Genomic DNA, 24,490 nt, shown 5'->3' on the forward strand with positions numbered 1-24,490 from the left:
CACCCCTTAGCCCCTCCCCCCCAACGCCTCCATGTGTGCTCTGTATTAAAGATATGGAGCACCATGGAGGTAGGTAGGGAATTAGTGTCAAACTTTTTGATGCTAGTTTAGCGCTTTGCAGGATTAGCGTAAAAAATGTTAATGCTAATCCTGCAAATCTTTTTGATTTCTTCGCTCCATTTTTTTGGCCCCGCTAACGGGGGAACGGCCTCCTTGCATATATTATGCATGGCGCAGGCATAGTGTGGTACAATGGGTTACAAAGTGGCGCAATTCATGCATTGGACCACTTTGTAAATCTGACGCTGCGATTTTGGCCTCGTTGGGCCACATTAGCATTTTAAAAAATGACGGCAATGTGGTACAAGGAAGCGCTGGGCCCTCTTAAATCTGGGCCTACTTTTTTTTGCCCAAGGCAATCTTTGGTCTAGTAACCATTGAGAGATTCAAAGGCAACAGGTAGCATCTGTCACTAAACGTTTTGAAAGATTTCTACAAAAATAAACTATATTGAATGCAGAGGACTCATTGGCACTTTTGAGAAGCCTTACTCTTAAAGGATGAGCAATGCTTGTTTTTTTTGTGTTAGTATATGTCAGTAGAAGTGGTCTTTTCAATAAAAACGAAAGGAACCTAGCGTGAAAACCGCGACTTGATTCCTCCTGCGAGCAATTGGTACAAGTTTATTTTAAAGATGTACTTAAATTGCTAACTATGGCTTTGCTATTGTGTACTTACAAGTTGAATTTGCTCTGAGGCATTGAACTGGGTGCGGTGCTGCTAGGCAGCTGCTATGCCAGCTACTTTTATACAATCCTGTATCCGGGATACAGAAACATTCACACGGCTCAGCAGTCGGCCAGTCCTTCGGCTGTGGAAAGACGAAGTACATTTGCAATAATGTAACGAATGACATAGTGCCAGTTCGTTCAGATCGATAAATACCCGATGAGCAGACCCAGCGCCAAGGTATGTTCTCAAGTCAACCTCTCCTGAAAGGGGAAAGTGGAAGAGCAGGATTTGTCTAAGCTTCAGCACGCCAGGAGTGATTGCAGGGTGCAGCTCGGCAATAGGGGCAGGGGAGGGAGCGAGATGCTTGCATTGAGTTATGGCAGACAAAGAAGTCCGAGAAATGGGTTCGAACAACGCTGAGATGCGGAGATATCCTTCCAGTTTTAACAGTGCTTTACATGGATGTGTAGGAATGCTGGTGCCCACTATCCGGAGTACCTACCTGTCTGCTCCTGAAAAGCGCCGGTACCCTCCCTGTAAATGTCTGGTAGCGGTGCTGAGAAGCTCAGGCACTCTCTGTTTCATATTAAAGGTCAAGGTTGGCTGGCCTCCAGGTTAGTCTGATAGTATCTGATGCCCTCGTCTGACAGGTCAGTGTGTGTGGGCTGTTTTTTTTTTAGCAGTTGTTGACAATGTTATGGGCAGGTGGACCGGCTGTTGCTGTTGGGTTTCCCTGACATTACCACTTTGTTTAGCTATCTGCTGTGCTAATAAGGGCCACTTTTATTTTCGTTTCCAGGCCGCCCTTGTTGAAGAGGTGCAGGTACACCATACTGGACAGTACTTGCTCAATTAAAGCACTGGTTTCAAATGTTTCAATGTTTTGTGTGTGAATCATCGTATTGATTATTATAGATGGAAGAGAGCACGGTGCTTGATGACCCACTGTAGATAGTTTTATGTATACATTATGTATAAACATTTACCCTTTTTATATGTATTTTGTCAAGGAAGAGGCTTGAGTTGGAACGGGGAAACCATGTCAAATGTTAAACTCTGCGCCTGTGAACAATGTGATGCCCTTTTTGGAAGCCCCCTCGGTTTGAAGTTCCACTTCCGTGCTGCACACCTGAGTAATGCTTCCTGTGGTCAGTGTGGCGCAGAGTTCTGCAAAGACAGCCGGAGGCAGCAAGAACAGGTAGAACTATTTTTTTTGCTTACACCGGGATGCTCAGCACAATTATTTTCAATGAGTTGAGTACTTTCTGACCTGGGTCGCAATTCCTTACTCAATCAATCAATCAATCAAAAAATTTATTAAGCACGCTACTCACCCGTAAGGGTCTCAAGGCGCTGAGGGGGGTGGAACTAAACGGGGGGGGAACAAAATGGAGGGGGGGTGTTTTACTGTTCAAAAAGCCATGTCTTGAGGTGTTTTCTGAAGGTTAGGAGGTCCTGGGTCTTGCGTAGGTTGGTGGGGATGGAGTTCCAGGTCTTGGGGGGTGAGGTAGGAGAAGGATCTGCCTCCAGAGGTGGTGTGTCAGATGCGGGGGACTGTGGCGAGGGCGAGGTCAGCAGAGCGGAGGAGACGAGTGGGAGTGTGGAAGTTCATTCTTTCGTTGAGGTAGGCAGGTCCAGTGTTGTGGAGGGATTTGTGAGCGTGGATGAGGACTTTGAAAATTATCATTTTGCTGATGGGTAGCCAGTGAAGGGATCTGAGGTGGGCTGAGATGTGTTCATGGCGTGGGAGTTTCAGGATGAGACGTGCGGCTGCGTTCTGGATCCGCTTGAGTTTCTGCTGAAGCTTGACTGTGGTGCCAGCATAGAGGGCGTTTCCATAGTCTAGTCTGCTGCTGATGAGTGCATGGGTGACGGTCTTCCTGGTTTCTATGGGGATCCATTTGAAGGTTTTTTGCAGCATGCGGAGGGTGTTGAAACAGGAGGAAGTTATAGAGTTGATTTGTTGGGCATGGAGAGAGATGAGACTAAGATGATGCTGAGATTGCGTGCGTGGGTGGAGGGTGTTGGGGGAACTTATAAACAAAAGCTGATGATCCAGTCTGTGAAGTAGTCTTAGCCAGTTGACAATGAACACTCACAATCATGTTGTAAATAAACTGTTACTATTTGGGGGTCGCTTTCGGCCCTTGGCCCACACTTAAGAAAACATTTACTGTGCATCACAAAGAATCCCACAAGGTACCAGGTTGTTAGGTGCAAATATCAGGAATCAGAGATAACCTTGTGGCATGTTGTTTAGTTCTTCTTTGATATCAGACTTTGGACACATATTCCTTGTGCCACCTTTAGTACTGTTGATTTTTAGAAAAAGCTGTATATACTTCTTTTTTAAGTTAATGTTAAGACATTAATGATACTTGTGCATGCGTGGACAACATATTGTAGTCTATACTCAGCTTTATAGGGTTTTAGTCAGCCTTTTAGCCATTACCAATAGACTTGCAACATTTAAATTGCTGGCGCGCCTGGTCCTTAATAAGTAAACTTACAAGGGGACGTGCATAGGTCGATGAACCTTTTGATTAGCATGGAGTATTCTAGCTATGATGTGACCAATGCTTCTCATTAATCAATACACAAAATTCAATAAACCATTAATCAAGTCATTAATCAACAATTAATAATCATCACACCATGGCCTTTCAGCCATGAATAACCACAACTCAATATACGTTTAATAATTTTATTTCCCTATTTGTTACAATACTAAGTCATGAGATTATTTCAAACTTTATTCAATTCAAGCAGTTTTCTAATTAATTCATTAGTAACCGGCAATAACATAACCTAATCAAAACTTGCATCAGAATATATTCTAGAGCACTAGCATAAGTCATCAATTGAATCAAAGGCAAATATGTCAACAGAAGTAGCAGAGTTCAGCAAATCAGTCCGTCAATCATTTGTCTTCGAGATTCTGTCAGAGTCACAGAGTAGGATACCTCACCTAACCCAGATTAGCATCAGCATGTGGGGCTTCATGCAAAAACAGTTTAGAACATGAATTTGGAAAACATCTAGCTAAGAGAAAAACTATTAGACAGCGCAGTTGGTACCTAGAAAGAAAAGGCACAAAAGGTATTTCAGCCACATTGTCATATCTACCTATCCTCAGTACGGATCAGCAACAAAGTCAGTCTTTGTTTTCAGGTCATCAGTCGATCAGCATTGCATAAGGCTGTCCTCCAGAGAGTATATGAGCCCAATGACAAAATCTCGAATCTCCTCTCCCCAATATCGCATCAATTTCGGAATAAGGTCTCTCTCTCTAACATCTGCATCTTACATGTCTCCATCTCCCCCTTTCTCCCTTCGACACGACGTTATATCAAAATCATCCAGACTATTCCCCAAATCCTAATTGGTCAATTAATCACACAATTTTACTCTACCCAATAATTTTCGTAACTCAAATCTATGAATTCTAATATTACACAGTTCTCAGGTTGTTGATTGGTTCACTGTATGATGTCCTCATCATCTGGCTCATCAGGTATCAAAAATGTTGCATCTTCTTCTCCAGTCAGTGCCTTCATTGTTCGAGTTCTGGGAAAGTACACTCTGAAAGCTTTACACGTTTAGTTGGTACTTTTCCAGTTCCATCATCTCCTGTCCGTCGGTTCATGCAAAGGTTTCAGCTAGGCAAATTTTATTAAACAATGAGCAGTTCACGGTTAGTTCAGCTTGTCACCATTTTCATTGAACGCTAGGAATACAGCTTCTGCATGAGGCTTGGTAAGACTAGGCCAAGACATTCGCTAAATTAAGGCTTACAATTAATAAAACATAGCTTATATCCTTCAATATATCACATTACTACATCATTTTAATATATTTTCTTTATTTACGTGTAAGTTAGTCTTCTTTTTAATACTTTTCGTGAATACTGGTGGCCATTCTCCGGGGTCACAATTTCAAACGTGCACATTATTTTCTACATTATTAATTTTTCTACTAAATTCATTATTTAAAATACATTAATATTCACTAATAATTTCTAATCAAGACATTTGCGTTAACAATCCCTCCTCTGATGACTAAATATGTCATCACACTACTTTTACCATCAACAGTTTCACAGTTCTTTTTCTTCAGCATTTTGTCTTCTTCTCAAATCTTCCCTATAGATCCTTTCCCTGTTTCGTTCATCCCTCTTCTGATTACATTTAGACCTTCTTAATTTAACCTTTTGACACAATTTACATGAACCCCATAATCCTAATATGCAAGCAATCACAATTAAAATCCCTTGTATGATTTATAATAATACCCCATTCCAAATATTACTAAGCCAATTTCCCCACTGAAACAAATCCCTCTCCAACCTTCTCCCAAACACCTGGTTCCTTCAATTCTTTCAAATCTTTACTTGAGTTAGTCAGATTAGTAAATTAGGGCCAGATGTAGCAATTTCCGATTTTGCGATTCGGAAATTGCGAGTCTGTGTGACTCGCAGTTTCCGAATCGCAAAATCGGATGCAGAATGGTGTTTCAGACACCGTCTGCGAATCGCAATGGGGTCGCAAAGACCCACCTCATAAATGTTAATGAGGTGGGTCGCATTTTGCGACCCCATTGCGATTCCCTACACTCACAGGGATGGTGGCCTGCTGGAGACAGCAGACCTCCATGTCTGTGACTGCTTTTTAAATAAAGCAGTTATTTTTTTTGTATTGCAGCCCGTTTTCCTTAAAGGAAAACAAGTTGCAATACAAAAAAATAACGAAACAATTTGGTTTAGTTTTTTCAGAGTAGGCAGTGGTCCACTCGACCACTGCCTACTCTGAAAAAACATTTATGGCAACATTCACAAAGAGGAAGGGGTCCCATTGGAACCCCTTCCCTTTTGCGAAGGGGTTACCACCAGTGTGACACTGGTAGTAACTGCGAATTGCTTTGCGACCGCGTTCGCGGTCACAAAGCAATTTAGCATTGCAGTGCGAGTCGAAAATAGGAAGGGGACACCCCTTCCTATTTGCGAGTCCCATTCCCATTTTGCGAGTCGGTACCGACTTGCAAAATGGGAATGAGCATTGCGATGCGCGTTTTGCATGGCGCAAACTGCAATTTTCGCAGTTTGCGCCATGCAAAATGCTACCTACATCTGGCCCTTAGTCTCTTATTTCCTTAATGTTATTCGGAATGTATGAGCAACAATGCCTAGAGTTAATAATTTTACAGACTCTGCCGTCCTTCACTAGAAGGATGTCTAAAGCAAGATGATTTTGAAGAGTCATAGCTCTATCTGCAGCCAGTTCAGTATCTCTCAGGAGTATTGCCTCTGTAAAATTTGTCAGCAGACAACTTTCGTATCTTGATTGAGTTCAGGATGACTCCCAGTGAAGGAATCACTGCACCAAATATATCTCCCACTACTGCAGAAGAGGATTCCCTTCTCTGTCGCTTCTGATGTAACTCAGTCAATTTCTGAAACTTTTTCTAGTCATCTATCTGATAAATCTTTGGGAATACTATCCCCAAATAACATGTTCCATATCATCCTCTTGGAAGACGGTAATAAGCATTAAGACCACAAATATAATAAATTCCCAGAATTGCAGGGTCCTGACCATTCAACATAAAAGTCCACTTACTCTGAAACAAAAACACATGCCTACATTCACTCGTACCCACATATAAAGTGTCAATGCGTGATTTTGGCCTATATATACAAAGCTTCCAAACGTGCAATGCATCTAAAGCTAATCTCCCTGGTGTGTTAATTGCAGTGTAAGCATAATAATTTTAGTAATTTCTTTTCTCTAAGCCTTTTTCTAATTTCTCTTTTAATGCCTTTCTCCTGTCATCAGTATGACCTAAGAAGCTCTTCTCTAAAGGTGTAAGCAAGCATGTAAGATTATTTTTATGAGCATATGCAGTCCCAAATGTTAGTGTAGGCTCAAAGAATCCTCTAACCAATACTATATCATGATCCTTAGCTACTCTACTCAAATACCTAATAATAGGAACAAACGAGAACACTACATCATCATTGGAATACAAATACTGGATATACTCCTGATCATAAAACTTTGTCAGTAGCAGACTACAACTTATTCTGTAAGTTAGTGGAAGACTGTGTTACGTAACTCCTTCCTCAAATGACAAAGGAATTTGCGTACACACAAGACAATCCCTTGTATGCATTGTCTCAACATACTCACTCGACAAGCGAAAGAAGACATTAGAAGAAAGTTTTCCTTGATCATTAGAATAATCATACAAATATTTCTCATCTAACTTAAACTTCTCCAAAGCCATTAGTGAAGTAGTCTCAGAAGCAGAAATACGATTGGCTCCTTTCACATCAAGAAGAGACATTCCAACAATCACCACTATAAACAAAATCCCACACATAATTGCCAATCCAAAACTCATATATGTACAGCACCTAGCATCCCTAATTTGATTCATTAACTCAGCCATGATCTGTAAAGAATCAGAAAGCAGAAGTATCTTTTATAAAAATGCAGCAAAAAAAAAAAGAAACATTCTTCTTTCACAGTTCAGTCTCGCATCCAGGAACCCCTTTTCCTTTGTCAAAAATCGATTAGCAGCTTGTCACATCCGGTTTTTAATGTCAAATCAGGTTATCAATGTCTTTTCCAGTTTATTTTCACCAGTCTCTTTTCTCAAAATATTTTCAAATTGGTTCGACAGTTTAACTGCTTAATCACCTTCAGATTACATCAAAATACTGACTCGGAACCTCTCTATCAAAACAAAAAGACATAAACTTGTGTTGCCGTTCATTAGTGGTTGCATACGCCCATTCAGGACCTGCATATCTTCAACTTGCTATTCTCTTCCTCTTCAACTTTCGATCACCGCTCAATTCACCTTCACTCAATTCTTCCTTTCTCGTAGTTTCCACTTCTTCCTCTATTGTTTCATTTATAACCACTTCCTTTATTTTCTCTACTTGCAATTCAGGCCAATTATCTCCTTTTCTCAATCCTTCTGTCAATATTCTTTTCAAGATTGGACTCTTCTCCTTCTCTTTCTCTGTGGTGTTTTCTCTTGATGGACCTGCAACAGGCTCAGGAGGAGTCAGATCACTTTGACTTTGATCCATCTCAACTCCTTCCCTTTCTTGGTCTGGCACTTGCACTGTTTGCTTCTCAGCACCGTCTGCTTCTGGGAGAACACCTGCTGAGCTAGGCTCTCCTGCTATATCCATTGAGATTGATTCTCCCGCGCCCTCCTGTAATTCTTCACTTTCGTCTCTTAAAGGGGTGAAAGAACCATCTTCGGCAGGCTCTTGTTAGATTTCAGGCTGTCTTGGCTCCTTTTCTGGTTCAGGTGCTGCAACCTGTTTCACAGTTGTTGGTGCTCTCAACAATGCTTCTTCATGTTCCAGTGGACATGCCACTTTCTTTGTGTGACTTGCATCAATCCAGTTCGGGTCCTGCACACTTCACAGCTGTCGTAGTTGTCAGAATTACCTGGTAAGTCCCTCTCCAACGTGGCTCCAAACACGTCTTCCAAACATGTTTTCGGACAACGACCCAGTCGCTGGCCCTCAGGTTGTGCCCTGGATCCTGAATTGGTGACAGGGTAGTGGCCTCCACCTGCTGAGAGAAAGAGCGAACTACATCAGCAGTAGTACCACACCATACCATCTGTAATGTTTACAAGTGCATTGGCTGGAACTGCTGGCAGTGTCATTGCTCTGCCCATAAGAAACATCTGGGGGGCGACAGTCCTGTCTTCTTGTCAGGTGTATTTCTCATTGACATCAATACCAAAGGCAATGCATCTGGCCATTTCAGATTTGTAGCTGCACACATCTTAGCAATTCTTGATTTCAAAGTACCATTCATCTGTTCAACTAGTCCTGATACTTCAGGGGGGTAGCTACAATGCAACTTCTGCTCAATGTTTAGTGCTGCATATAAAAGTTTGATCACCTCGTTATTGAAGTGCGTTCCCCTATCTGATTCTAAAGAGATGGGAAATCCGAAACGTGGTATCAACTCTCTAAGCAACAACTTCACTACTGTGATGCTATCATTTCTTCTTGTGGGGTATGCTTCAATCCAGTGACAAAAAATGCACACAATCACCAACACATATTTCAAACCTCCACACGCAGGCATCTCAATGAAATCCAGTTGCATTCTGCTGAATGGACCTCCTGCTCTTCCAATGTGGCTCAAATTCACCAGGGTCCCTTTCCCCCGCATTTAATTGTTGACAGATAATGCAGCAATGGCATACTGCTTCTGCTGCCTGTCTAAACTTTGGATTAAACCAATCAATTTTAAACAATAGAACCATGGCATGCCTTCCAATATGTGCATGACCATGATAGTATCTCGACATTTGTGACAGCAAACTATTTAGCAAAACCATTCGACCCTCTTCAGATACCCATAGCTCATCCTGCCTATGGACGCACTTCATCTTCAACAACAATTTATTTTCTTCGTTGTCAACATTACTCTGCAAGGTTTTAAATTCTTCCATTGTGTCAATCACCCTTAATGCAAACCCTGTACATGTAGTGTTTTCCTCAGACATCAACTCCCATTTGTCTTTGAACGATATACAATTCAATGCGCAAAACCTTGCGACTTGATCCGTGTACCCATTTCCCAGTGACATGTAGTCCTGTGATTTTAGAAATGCACTGCATTTCACCACAGCAATTTCTTCAGGCAACTGTATTGCATACAGCAATTCCTTTATCCTATTGCCATGTCTTACTGGTGAACCAGTAGAGGTCAGGAAACCTCTTTGAGACCATAGTTGGCCAAAATAATGAACAATTCCAAATCCATATTGGCTATCTGTGTAAATGGTGACTCTCAGTCTAGCAGATACATGACACGCTCCTGTCATAGCTACCAATTCTGCTACTTGTGCAGAAAATACACCTCAAAGCCAAGAAGCTTCTAATGTACCTGTAATTGTGCACACAGCATAGCCTGCTCTCAGTGTTCCTGTACCATCCCTGAGACATAAACCATCAACAAAGACAATTTGGTCATTTTCTTCCAATCGTGTATCCCTGATATCTGGTCTTGGTTTTGTGCACAACTCTGTTACCTCAAGACAATCATGCTCAATGTCTTCTTCCTTTTCAATTTCAACAGCATCACTTGGAAGTAATGTTGCCGGGTTCAACACTCTACATCTTTTCAATGTTACATTTGGAGTACCTACAATGCTCGTCTCATACCTTGTCAGTCTGGCACCTGTCAAATATTGTGTTTTCATCCTTGTCAGTAAACTCTCAACTGAGTGAGGTACTATTACCATCAGAGGGTATCCCATCACTACTCCCTCACATTGTGAAAGGCTTTGACCAACTGCGGCAACTGCACGCAAACAACCCGGTAAGGCTGCTGCAACTGGGTCCAAGGTAGCTGAAAAATAAGCTACTGGATGATAAGCACCTCCGTGGACCTGTGTCAAGGCAGACAAAGAACAAGCATCACGTTCAGGACAAAACAATGTGAATGGCTTTGTGTAATCAGGCATTCCCAACCCTGGAGCTCTGCAGAAACTCTCTCTCAACTCAATAAATGCTTTCATCTGGGCCTGGTCTAATGTAATGGGATCTGAACATCCTTATGTATCAGATGCTGCAATGGTTTGGCAATCTCTGCAAAATTTGGAATCCACAGACGACAATAACCTACCATTCCCAGAAACATTCTGACTTCTCTCTGCGACGTCGGTTGACTTCTTTGCAATATCATTGTAATCCTTTCTCTGGAAATCCTTCTTGACCCTTTCTCAATTTGGTGTCCCAGATATTTCACTGATTTCTGACAATACTGCAATTTTAAAGGTGACACCTTATGTCCAAATTTTCCCAAGTAATTCAACAGGGCAATTGGGTCGTACTCACGCTCATCCCTTGTTTTGGATGCAATCAGTAAGTCGTCAATGTATTGCACCAGAGTCGATTGGTACGGTAGTTCCAGTTACTCCAAATTATTTTTCAAAATCCGATTAAACAAGGACGGAGACTCCGTGTACCCTTGAGGAAGCCTGCGCCAGCTGTAGTGTCTGTCTAGGAATTTGAAACTAAAGAGAAACTGACTATCCTCATGAAGAGGCACAGAAAAGAAAGCTTGTGACAAATCAACCACTGTGAACCATTCTGCATCACATGGAATTTGGAACATTATTACTGCTAGATTTGGCACCACAGGACAACACTTGACCACCATGTCATTCACCTTTCACAAATCTTGTACAATTCGTACTTTCCTACAAGGTTTCTTCAGGCCCATTATCAGTGAATTACATGGGCTAACCTGCACTTCTTTCAAAATTCCTTGTTTCAGGAAATTTCCAATTATTTGTGCCACCTTCTTTAGAACATCTTGTGCCATATTGTACTGTGGAAGCTGCGGAAACACTACATTTGGCTTCAAGGTGACCTTAATTGGCTCCACTCCCTTGATCAGACCCACTTATTTACCTGTCAGGTGCCACACATTTTCCTGTACTGTTCCCTGCAAATCTGCATGAAGCTCTTTTACTGTAAACATCAGGAAAAACTCAATCAACGGGTACTCCTCACTTGTAGTTTCATTCTCAATTTCTGGAGTTAGTTCTTCCTCATCATCACTATTCGTCTGAATCTCTATTCCAGCAGTTGAACAAGTAATCAAGCATTTGGTCTTGCACAATAAGTCCTTCCCCAGTAAGGATACTTGACTTGAATCACAGACTACAAACTTGTGCAGTCCCTGAAAGTTACCAATTTCAACCTGTACTGGAACTGTGATCAGATTTGTCAAATGCTTATTCGCTACCCCCACGACCTGAACTGTTCTTCTGGAAAGAGGTAAATTCGGAACTTCTGCAATCCTCACTGTAGAGCATGTAGCTCCCGTATCCACTAAAAATGAGACCTTATGACCCATCACCTTCCCTCTCACAAAGGGTCCTTGCTGAGCTACCTCTAATGAGGCTGCAAGCATACATGGCTCCTCATTCGAACTATCACTCATCCATTCACCATTTATTTCATTCTCACTATGTAATGGGAATTGGTGCACTGTATCACTACTTCTGTCTTGTCTCTGACCTGTGACCTGCTGAGTAAGCATCATCTGTTGCTGTTCCATCTGGCTTGAGGTATCTGCATTTGGTGTCTAGGTACCATAGGAACCTGCTGCTGCATTGGTTGCAACTGTGTCATTTGCGCAAAAGGCATTTGCACCTGCTGCATGGGTTGAAAATTCTGCACCTGATTCATGTTATTCTGAAAATTTGAATTAAGACCTCTCATTCTTGGGATTTTCACATTTTTAAATGTATTGACATCACCTTCCTGCACAATTGTCAGACACTCCCGCTTCCAATGTTCCACGGCTCCGCAAATGTGACATGGTAACATCTTCTTCATCCCTTGCATGTCATTCTGAACCACTACAGTACTCAAATACGGTCCGCGATTCATATTGACCCCACATCCCCTACCTCTCACCTGAGGCTGGAACATAACAGTTCCCTGCTGCTGCGGTATCTGCTGCACCAAAGCTCCCTGCACTCATGTTTGAGCTGCCTTAATCTGCATCACCATTGCTTTCTCCTTCAACTTCTTCTGCTTCAACTCAATCTCATCACTACAGCATTTTGCATACTGCAACACCTCATCAATCGGCTTCACTTGCCAACAAATCAAATGACTCTTAATCATCTGACCTATTTCAGATCTTAGTCCTTCCAGAAATCTAAACACAAAATGCAACTTGTCTTTTGTCTCAATCATTTCCGTACCACTGTCCTCCTTGAACACTTTCAACAGTCTCTCATAGTACGCATGTATCAACTCTTTTACCTCCTGCACTGTCCTGTCAGTTCTCTGCCAATCAATATTCTTTGGTGAAATTCTCATCTTCAGGAACTCAATCACCTTATAATAATGTTTCATTACTTCAGGTGATGGTGCACCTTTAACTCCGTCTCTTTCTGGTTCACTTGTTGGCTAATCTACTGCCGTCTTGCATTCAACCCACAAATCAGCTGGAACCACTATCTCCAACAGAGTATCCAAGTCTTCCCACAGGCATTTTGAAAGCTTCACAAACCTGTCTGTCTGCTGATACCATTCAACTGATTTCTTCCTCAGCTTCGGATAATCATTTGTGAAAGACAGAATATTACTCCTGTGCCAGGGAACATGAACAAACTGCCCTCCTGGAATTTCCCTCATTGGCAACATTTTCACCGGATCTTTTTCTTTCTGAACATTTTCAGACCCTTCTTGTGGATCTCGTTTCCATTTATCCTTCTTTTTCACCTACCTGCCTTCCCACTTTTCTAATGCTCCCCAAATCTGAGCACTCTGTAATAGTTCCTTGAGATGCGCTTTCATCCCAGCTGATCTCATATATTCAAAATCCTTTGCTTCAAAATCTAACCTGTGGCTTCTTTTCAGATGCTTTGTTCTCCCAATTTCTATATCATGTTTTTCTGCCAAATCTGCCAATCTCCGATGTATCATACCCACTTCTCTCGTGATTCTCGGACATAAGTATCTCAGCTCTTCTTCAGTATAAGATTCTAATCTATTCACTCTCATTGATCCCTAAACTAGTTCCATTATTTCTGTAGCCAGCCTCACGCGATCAATCTGCTCTTCAGCCTTGGACACATTCTGTGGAGTTTTCAGACTGTCTAGCCACTCATTTGGCTGCTGTGCTGTCAATCCCTGCAATGTAATATTACTTGCATTTGGCAATGGCACCTGTTGTACCACTGCGTCTGGAGTTTGCGGTGTCAAAAGCTTCAAACTCTGAATTACACTCTGACCATTTGCAGCATCTGAAAGTGCAACCAGTGGACTAAGGTCCATTAATGCCCTAGATCCATCATAAGTCTGTCCCATAGACAAAACTACTTGAATCATGATCTCTTATCCCTCTCCTCACAAGGCTCTGTGACATTTCGCCCTGCTCTCTTGTGATCGGTTTCCTTTGCACAAATAATGGTACCACTGGACCAACAGTAATCGGTAGCGATATTGCTTCTGGAGCTCCTCTGACACCCGCATTCCGTGGAAGAGCTACACCCATGCTCTGAATCATCACTGGAGTCACATCTGACTGTGTCCCTGTCATTGGTGTAAACTTCGGAAAACCCTGTGGCTGTGCCTGAGGTATCAATATCGGAGTTGGGTCAGTCTGGACTAACAATGGTCTTGGAACCACTTGTTCTGTGGGAACCACTAAGTTGGAAATTGTCTCAAGTATTGGTATCTCTGGATAAATTCTCTGTACTGGTGGTGGATGCATCTGTGCTTGGACTACTGAAGTAGTCAACACATTAGGAGTACTCTGCACTACCACTTGTAACTGTCCATTATTTGCTTGCACTGGTTTCGCTGTCCCCGACACTTGTGCTGGGGCAGTTGGAGCAGAACTAGTACTCGGACTCCCTTCAAGCACCGCATATGGTGGAGGTCGGTCCGTCAGCATCTGAGTAATGAGATCTTCGACATATGAGTCTTCTTCTACTATATAAGCCTTTTTCTTCTTTTTACTCCCAGATGAACTCTTATCACTTTTGCAAGTCTCCTCTTTCCCTTCTGCCTCATCTTCCTCTGTGATAACACTGTTCTCCACTTCTGTTCCCAATCTCATCTCACTTCTGCTAAAGACTTCTCCACCTTTCTTATTCTCCTTTGAAACTTTATCTCTTGTTGCTGTCTCACTATGAGCTCCCAAACCGCTAATGCCTCAAATTGTGCTGGTCTCGGAAGGGGCCTTGTCTCATACAGCGCCATCCGCAACTGATCCAAAATTCTCAAATTAAACGATCCATGCTCAGGAAACGCTAAAACTCCCTGTTTCTCTGTCAATTAGCACCACTGCTTTAACCAAAGACATGGCACAACACCTCACTCCTCCATAACAATATAAGCCGGAGAACCCTCCGGTGGGTAGGCTCCCCCACTGTAACCTTAATGTATGTATCTCCCTTCATGGCACCCTTAAACGCTTTGAAAAACGTCATCTTTTCTATCTTTTGTGTATTCGAATCAAATCATGAAATTACTTTTACTCCCAAGATTCCCTTCACCCGCTTTCTCAACCAATTGCCTCTCACGGACGGCTGCCAATCCATGCGCCACCCTTCTTGCTAACTGACCTATCCCAGCGCGACTCTAATTATCTCACACTCACACGTACTGCGGCTGACAAAGTCTTGCGGCTCGTCCTTCGAAACTCCAATTCACACAAACTAATGCAAATTATTGCGAGCACTAACCAAAAATCAAACCAAAAACAAATCTGCTGGTTTACTACAGGAAGGTAACACAATCGCTTCAGAGACCTTACAGATTTTCACTGATGGCCCTTTTTCTCATTCAGCTATTCCTCTTTCTCAGTCTCCCACATTTGCAAGCAAAATGCGACCTGCAAATTTCACTCTCAACTGGTCAAAGAGTCTGTCCTGGTGCACATAGGACTTGCCAAATCTCCGTTGAAAAATTTAACTTACACACCAACTTGTTGACCACGCCCGATCAACCTACTAAACCAGACAGATTACAACATATAACCAAGTGTCTCCTACACTTGTCAATATACAGTACTTCGGAGTCTTAGACCATGCAGGGTCCGTACATCAACAACTACCACGTGGACAATTTTTGAGCACAAGGGCCACACACATGTGAATTTCGATGACTTCCCTACTCTCATACTGCGGAGTACGCACACTCCTACTAAAATCTCATCTGGAGTACGCAGACTCCCTACCTTCCCTCACATACGGCACAATTCACCTGCAATTTGCATAAGCTTTTGCAAGCGCAACCTATCTCTCTCACACTATTGCTAGACTGCCAAGAACATACCCAACTCTACTAGCAGGATCCAGGATCTGGGAAAGTCATTTCTGGGCTTAGGGGTACATCATTCTTGCTACAATTGCCATTTCGAAAACAAAATCCAAATCATCTTAATAATGAACAATTAACCTTAACTCAAACTACCACCATAAACATTGGTCACCACAAAACTAGCTCTCCAAGGAAACTAACCATCAATCTGATAACAAAAACTGCTAGCGCCTGGTCCTTAATAAGTGAATTTACAAGGGGACGTGCGTAGGTCGATGAACATTGAGTATTCTAGCTATGATGTGATTGATGCTTCTCATTAATCAATATACAAAATTCAATAAACCATTAATCAAGTCATTAATCAATCATCCCACCATGACCTTTCAGCCATGAATAACCACAACTCAATATACGTTTAATAATTTTATTTCCCTATTTGTTACAATACTAAGTCATGAGATTATTTCAAACTTTATTCAATTCAAGCAATTCTCTCATTAATTCATTAGTAACCGCCAATAACATAACCTAATCAAAACTTGCATCAGAATATATTCTAGAGCACTAGCATAAGTCATCAATTGAATCAAAGGCAAATATGTCAACATAAGTAGCAGAGTTCAGCAAATCAGTCCGTCAATCATTTGTCTTTGAGATTCTGTCAGAGTCACAGAGTAGGATACCTCACCTAACCCAGATTAGCATCAGCATGTGGGACTTCATGCAAAAACAGTTTAGAACATGAATTTGGAAAACATCTAGCTAAGAGAAAAACTATGAGACATGCAGTTGGTACCTAGAAAGAAAAGTCACAAAAGGTATTTCAGTCACATTGTCAAATCTACCTATCCTCGGTATGGATCAGCAACAAAGTCAGTCTTTGTCTTCAGGTCATCAGTTGATCAGTCGATCAGCATCGCATCAGGCTCTCCTCGAGAGAGTATATGAGCCCAATAACAAAATCTCGAATCTCTTCTCCCCAATATCGCATTAATTTCGGAATAAGGTCTCTCTCTCTCTAACATCTGCACCTAACATCTATCTCCATCTCCCCCTTTCTCCCTTTGTCACAATGTTATATCAAAATCACCCAGACTATCCCCCAAATTCTAGTTGGTCAATTGATCACACGATTTTACTCTACCCAATAATTTTCATAACTCAAATCTATGAATTCTAATATTACACAGTTCTTAGGTTGTTGATGGTTCACTGTACTATGTCCTCATCATCCGTCTCGTCAGGTATCGAAAATGTTGCATCTTCTTCTCCAGTCAGTGTCTCCATTGTTCGAGTCCTGGGACACACTCAGATCGCTTTACACGTTTAGTTGCTACTTTTCCAGTTCCATCCTCTCCTGTCCGTCGGTTCATGCAAAGGTTTCAGCTAAGCACATTTTATTAAACAATGAGCAGTTCACTGTTAGTTCAGCTTGACAGCATTTTCATTGACCGCTGGGAATACAGCTTCTGCATGAGGCCTGGTAAGACTAGGCCATGACATTCACTGAGTTGAGGCCTACAATTAATAAAACATAGGTTATATCCTTCAATATGTCACATTACTACATTATTTTAATACATTTTCTTTATTGTGTTAAGTTAGTCTTCTTCTTAATACTTTTCGTGAATACTGGTGGGCATCCTCTGAGGTCACAATTTCAAATGTGCACATTATTTTCTACATTATTCATTTTTCTACTAAATTCATTATTCAAAATACATAAACATTCACTAATAATTTCTAATCAAGACATTTGTGTTAACACAATCATGTCTTAGATCAACACACAGGAGCATTTTGGTGTAACTGTTTTTCTGTTGGCTCCTTAGCTATGTCCTTGCACCGCCATTATAATGCTTGAGGGACTGTTTTACAGTCTGTGAGCAGCTGGTAGCACTGGGGAGCAAGTGCTAACAACAGCATCTGAAATATGGTTGTTAAAGAAACAAAACGTTGCTTCACTTTCTGTTGTATGCTTTTTCTCATATGTTTGCAGGCACGTGCTTTCCAGTGCTGTTGTGCCTTTTGCTGACTAATTATAAACATTGCAACCATATTCGAGTAGTATTCTAATCATTCTATTATTGTTTTGCTACCATAAGACGGATGTCTTGGTTATGATCATTTAACGAGAGGGTTCTGCCAAATGCTTCTGAAAAATGGATGTGACTGAGAAAAACCCACTCTTTTCGGGGCTGGCTTGACAGCACAACTGTCTGCAAGGTGCAATGTATCCAGTTTTTTAAAATACAGATACGAGTGGGCTTTGGCTCCATTCAGAGATTTTTTTACTCTCAAATTTCACGCTATTAGTTATTTGGTGGATCATTCCTCTATCCAGGATATCCTTCTTTTGGAATGCATGGGGTAATATTTTGCACCTGAAGAAGTACACTCAATCATGCTGTTTCACACATTTAATTATCTCCTACATGCATTCGTACAGAAAGCTTTTTTTTTTACTACTCTTCCCATCACTGGCAAAGCCAATAAGGCAGGCTTAAATGTGATAAGCAGCATTTGTGCATGCAGCACATGAAAACAGCATTTGTAAATCCATGTGTGTACATGCATTGTAATTAAAGGCACAATTTTCAGCTTTGCCAATGCTTTTTCTGTATTATCCATTCCCAGAAGCTTTGTCTATGCTTGCACCCGAGTGCCCGAACCAACATTGACAATGCCAATATTTTGCAGCGCAATGCCAATGTTTGTTTTGGTAGTAGGGAAAATCATGCACTGCTGGGTGGGCATTTAATGGAGGATGTGTAAGTACAAAACCTGTGCCTGAGTCTGATTTTATAATGATGTTTATTTTTGTAAGGGGAGTATGATTCAAAATCAACAATACTGATAATGATTCGACTTGGGTGATGGAGAGGGTAAAGGAAAGCATCAAACCTTGTATAATCATGTCAAAGTTTTACGATTTCACCATTCGATCATATCCTACCATTAATTTAATCCGTAACCTCCTCCCCGTATAAGCAGTTTAGGCGGGGGCAGCAACTGGGTCCTACTGTAACCCCAATGAGTTGTTTATGGGCCTCCTCTGTATGTAGGTCTGCAGACAGAGAGTAAACAATACTGTTAAGGAATACGAGAACGGGGGGGGGGGGGGGGTGGGATGTGGACTAACATGTAAACAAAGTAAACAGAGAAAGAGAAGCGAGGAAACGATGACAATAGGGGAATTTACAGAGAAACAGAGACATATCAAAAGTGAGCGAAAGAGAATGGAAAGAAAAAGTAAATTGGAGAGACAAAAGATGGGTAGAGGAAATAATAGGAGAAGAAAGGAAGGAAACTTCAAAGGAATAAGGAAGAAAAGGTGAATACTAGCAAGGAAGAGTGAGTGAATGAATGGATGAATTGGTGAAAAGATGGATGAGTGAAAGGATCAATAGGTAAAGGAGTGAGTGGATAGAAGACTGAAAGAATGGATGGATGAAAGGATATATGTATACATGAAAGGATAAAAGGATGGATTGTGAATAGGAGAATGGAAAGGAGAAAGAATGTACAAATGAATGGATGCCTAAGTAGAAAAGAGAAAGATGGATGGAAGGAGGATTAACAGGTGATAGAAACAAGTTTACTCGCTTCTCCAGCTTGGTCTGATTAGGGCTATGGGGGTACTTTAATTTTCTACCTACTCCCTTGTTCATAAATGTCAACATTTTAAAAGTAAAAAGTGGCAGATTTATAAACAAAGACCTTTAGAAATGTATTTTCCCCTTTGCCATATATGGTAGCAAAGGCGTTTGTAGGCAGGAGGCAGCTAAAATAAAGCCATGTTTGGCTTCAAACGTCTGGAATATCCCGCTTGAATAGGTTCCGTTGGCACGTAGTACTTAAGCATGAAGCTATCAAGCCGCATCGTCTTTGCAGTGGATCCCGGGCCCCTTTGTTAGATATTGTATATGCTGTGATTACACAGTGCATTTGGTCTCATTCCAGCATTCTCTGATTTGTCTTTCCGCTGTGTGTGATAACGTGGTGGTCAACGGTGGCAGATTACATTGCACTTCATTTTCCCACCTAACAAAGTTGCCTTCCTCGCCAACACACACCACCAAGCAGGCATTTGCCTTCAAATGCCGAACTAAGCAATGTCCAGGCAACGCGTTTCTGAGTCCAGGACTAGTCAGGCAGCATACTAGCATTTCCCTTTAAACATCTTATAACTTAAGAATTGTTCTTTAGTAAGGAAAACAATTTAATCATCTTATGTGGAGTCAAATAGAGGAATGCAGGATGGAGGAAGGGTAAATATTTCTCCCAATTGCACTTGAGTTTCAAAATTTGTATAAGCACAAGTTTCAGAGCTTTAGTATAGTCACTTATTTCAGAACATTGGTCCAAAGCGGGTTTAATCTGTGCTGACATTTATCATCAGTTGATCTCCTTCCAAAATCTGTTATATGCGCACAAATGTACTCCGTACATATGGCATTAACAAACTTAGGCCATATTTATACTTTTTGTATGCCACATTTGCGTCATTTTTTGACGCTAAATCGGTGCAAACTTAAAAAATGCAATTATATTTTGTAAGTTTGCGCCGCTTTTGTGTAAAATAATTATGCAAGTGTGGCGCACAAAAAGTGTAAATATGGGCCTTAGACTTGGAGGCCTTATTTTTAATTCATTGGTCATGAATCACAAAAACATTTGCACACCTCTGTTCAACTTAGGGGCACAAATATTTTGTGTTATGAGCAAGACAGTAGCCATACAAACTAAAATACCACACATTTTCAACAAAAGTTCTCAGGGCACCAAGAAAGTGAAGCAAAGTAGCCTGACCCTCCCTAAAGACCACCCTTGTCTTTGTCTCTTCAACCTAAGCATAGCTCCATCCATTCTTCCATCCACCCATTGATATTCACTATTTCACCCACCCATCGGCCAATCTTTTCCATTCTGTCTATTTGCCATTCCATCCATACATCTGCTGAATTATTTTCTTACTCAGGATTATGCTTTAAATGAAGTCAACACATCTTCTCACCCAGCTTAAGGGTGTAGAGACATAAGGCATTAAAACTGAACAACCAATCAATTCAGAATGATAGTATGGCCCATGTACCCATACAAGGAAAACTCCAGTCTGAAATAAAGTTAAGGGATTTTATTACAAACTCAGACACAACGTCATACAGACAATACTCAAGACAAAATTATAAAGATACAACATCACCATTGGCTGACCAAGGTGATAAATAAGATTCAGACAAACTAAAATCAAAAGGTCTAAACATTCAAGAAATGTAATGCAAAATATAAGAAGAACCCAATGCACATAAAAACAAGTACTGTTCAGTTCTTTTAAGCATTATGGCAATTCAAAAGTCATCTCAGTTTAGCTAGCTAGTTAAAGGAAATCTACAGATTAATTAGTCAAACGTTAACATGTGCTTGATGAAAAACAAATGGGCCAAAAGTAAAAAGAAAAAGGACAAAAAGAATTTGGAAAAATGAGATCTGAGACAAAAGGTGAGTAGCCAAATTTGTCAAAAAGTAAAAAGTGAAGGTGTCAGTATGTCAGAAGCTCGGTCAAGAGTCTTCTTCTCAGGTCCCGGGAAAAACTTCTAAATCTCAGTAAAGCATTGGAAAATGAATAAGAGGACTGTACCTCTCAGAGTCCAAGTGTCTAGAATGAAGGGTGTGCTGAAGAAGTGCAAGGAGCGGAATGCTGCTGGTCCATATGGTGAACACTATATTAAAGTTCATAGTGCAAAATGATTTGTTCATCCATCACTCCATATGACACAGCAGGTGTAATTGTCCAATCATATTCATCATGCTATATGGACTGCAACATCAGTGAAGATTCGCACTAGTGACAAATAGAAAGCATCCATCTTAGCCCACCCATGTGGGTTTGAAACAAATGTAGACATAGAGGGTCATTATGACCCCGGCGGATGGTGGTAAAATGGAGAAAAGTCCTGCCAACAGGCTGATGGTACTTTTCTCCATATTATGACATTGGTGGTTTGGCTCAAGCCAAACCGCCAATGTATCACACCGTCTGCCATGGCGGTAACGACTGCGGGATGGAGACTTCAGTCTCCAGCCCGGCGGCCGTAATTAGGCTGCCTTTGTGATTATGACGCCGTCTACCGCCATGGTTTTCGTGGCTTCCTTACCGCCACGAAAACCATGGCAGTAGGCACTATCAGTGACAGGGAATCCCTTCCCTGTCACTGATATGGGTCTTCCCCGCCCGCTGCCCTGGTTTCCCCCCCACCAACCCCTCCCTCTCCAGACCCCCCTTCACTCATGCACATTCATTCACACACCCACTCATACCCACATTCAACCATACATGCAGACATCCATTTGCATGCACATCCACACATACTTACATACATACAAGCACACATGCATTCACACAACACAACATACACCCACTCACACATCCATACATGCGCACACACACAACACGCATCACACACCCGCATACACGCACGCACAGATGTACACCCCCCCACACACACACAACAGCCCCCTCCCTTGTCGGAGCACCCGATTTACCTTTTGTGAGGGGGTCCTCCGGCAGGAGACAGGACGTGGCACTGCTGCCAGCAGCAGTGTCCGCCAGCAGAACACCACCAGGCCGTATCATGGGTCTTGATACGGTCTGCGGCCATCTATTGGCGTGGCGCTGCTGCCAGGACCTTACCGCCGTCCACCGGTATGGCTACAGCCGGATTTCCACCATTCCTCTGGCGCAAATCCGTCTGTGGTCATAATACGTCTGACGGCTGGGAGCTGCGGCGACGGTCTTTTGGTGGCCGTCACCGCGGCGGTAGGCAGTATATACCACCAATGTTGTAATGAGGGCCATAGTTTGGTTCCACAGTTCATGAATGTACTGTGCTTAAGGTTACTTTCTCAGGCTAACTGTGTGTAAAACAATAGGGTATCTATTACAATGCTTACATCTCATGGGAACGGAGCCTGAAAGAAAAGTTCATGTTAGCAAGAATGACTAAACAATTTCTGAACAGTCAGGAAACAGGGCCTTGCAGGCCTCACTTAGGCTGAGCAAACTGAATTAAAATGGCACATTCATTTATGCAAATAGGGCACATATAACATTCAAAATGATAAATTCAATATTAATAAGTTTGTCGGTGTTCATGTCAAAGTATTTTTAAAATGAAATATCTCAGTTTATACATCGCTTTACGTATGATGCAGATCTACAATCCTCAACTTTTGAATGTCATATTTTAAACATTACTCTCTCAAAATCTTTTATTGTTTTAATGCACACTATTTATTAGCATGATAAAGTATAACACAGAAACAAAAATAACTGATTTAACATGAAGTTTATGTCTATACCTCAACAGTTTAGTCTTTTAACCTACAGTGAATACTCATTAATAAGCTTTCAGTGCACCACTTTACAAGAAATCTATTATACTTCATACAACAAAATTCATAGATTGTCACAAATAGGTAATTACTGTAGTATCAGAGGTAGCAGTAACATTTCTTCTCCATAAAGCCCTCCTCTGATGGCAAATCAAGCCATCACATCAAAGTTAAATCTCTCATTTTCAATGGGACAGGCCAAAATCTTTGAGGTTATACCAGGAAAGATGGTCTGGACTCCTCCAAATGCTTTATGTCATTATAATATATACCCCTTCTAGTCTCCATCTCAGTCTCTTCCTTCCTTTTTCCTCTCTTTGCTCTCATCTCTTCTAGCTTCATCGTCAACTTACGGAGACCAACTTGAACTAACGCACACAAAGCTATTGTCGCTATAGGTTTCAGGATAGTACGAACAATTCCTTTCCCTAAACTCCCAAACCACTTTCATACTGCTGAAAAACCACTTTCTATTGCTTCTCATGCACTTGAGGCTTATAGCTAATTCAGGTCCTTTTTCAGGCTTGTCATAATTGCAATATACTTTCTCAGCTCCTTACTACTGTCAGGAATGTAAGTGCAGCACTGTTGAACTTACAACATCTTACACAAACTCTGCCCTCTTTTGCAAGAAAGATGTCTAAAGCAAGACAATTTTGTAAAGCCATTGAGCTTACAGCAACATTTTCTGTGTCTACTAACAAGGAGGCCCGCTGTATCTGTAGATAGCTTAACTACTATTGTTGACAACTTCCTTATCTTGTGATCATTCAGGATCACTCCCACAGATGGAATTATGGCACCAAAAATACCTCCTACAGTCTCTGAAGCACTGGTATCTCTTTTAATTCTGGTGTTTGACTTCTTATCCCAAACAGGATCCTTGACATTTTCTACATGATAAATCTTTGGGAAGATTACTCCTAGATAACACATTCCATACCGTCCTTTAGGCAACCTATAATAAGCATTTTTCCCATAGTTGAAATAAACTACTGGTATGGTGGGGTCCTGTCTAGCTAACATGAAATTCCAAACACTTTCAAACAAAAACATATCTGCATTCGGTAATGCCTACAAATTCTGTGTCAGTTTTTGATTTTGGCCTCTATACAAACAGCTTCCCTATGTGTTGCCAGTTTAAGGCAAGGGATCCTTGACTCCCTGCTGATAAGTGAGTTTCTGCTTCTTTTCCCCAACTATGTAGCACTACTCCTTTTTTTTGTTACCTTAGCTTTCATTGCTCTTTTTCTGTCTCAAACTTGCCTAACACTCTTCTTTTCTACTGAGGTAAGAAAATAGGTCAGATTGTTTCTATGGACGTAGACTGTACCAAATGTCAAGGTAGGTTCAAAGAAACCTCCCACTGTATCAATGTTTTTTTTATTTTGGCAAGGCTGCTCAAATGTTTCATGATAGGGGTGATTGGAAAAACAAGGCATCATTTGAATAATAGTATTGGAAATACTCTTGCTGATATAAAAGAGTGCAACAAACAACAGGAAAATCCATATGGCAATGCGA

General features: G+C 41.4%; 1 protein-coding gene across 3 annotated transcripts in view; it reads left to right on the forward strand.

The window, feature by feature from the left end:
* The window catches only part of LOC138282758 (2'-5'-oligoadenylate synthase 1-like), a 172,683-nt gene that overhangs the window by 30,444 nt on the left and 117,749 nt on the right, over positions 1-24,490 (forward strand). Inside the window, exons 1-2 of one of the 3 annotated variants that reach the window (XM_069220670.1) lie at positions 845-969; positions 1,743-1,930. In XM_069220670.1, coding sequence (XP_069076771.1) covers positions 1,772-1,930 — 159 coding nt within the window. In that variant the 5' untranslated portion in view covers positions 845-969; positions 1,743-1,771. Of the gene's footprint in view, positions 1-844; positions 970-1,742; positions 1,931-24,490 lie in introns of those variants that run through there. The other 2 variants (XM_069220754.1, XM_069220835.1) reach the window with 2 other exon arrangements.

Source organism: Pleurodeles waltl, chromosome 1_1, assembly GCF_031143425.1.
Source record: "Pleurodeles waltl isolate 20211129_DDA chromosome 1_1, aPleWal1.hap1.20221129, whole genome shotgun sequence".
NCBI lineage: Eukaryota > Metazoa > Chordata > Amphibia > Caudata > Salamandridae > Pleurodeles > Pleurodeles waltl.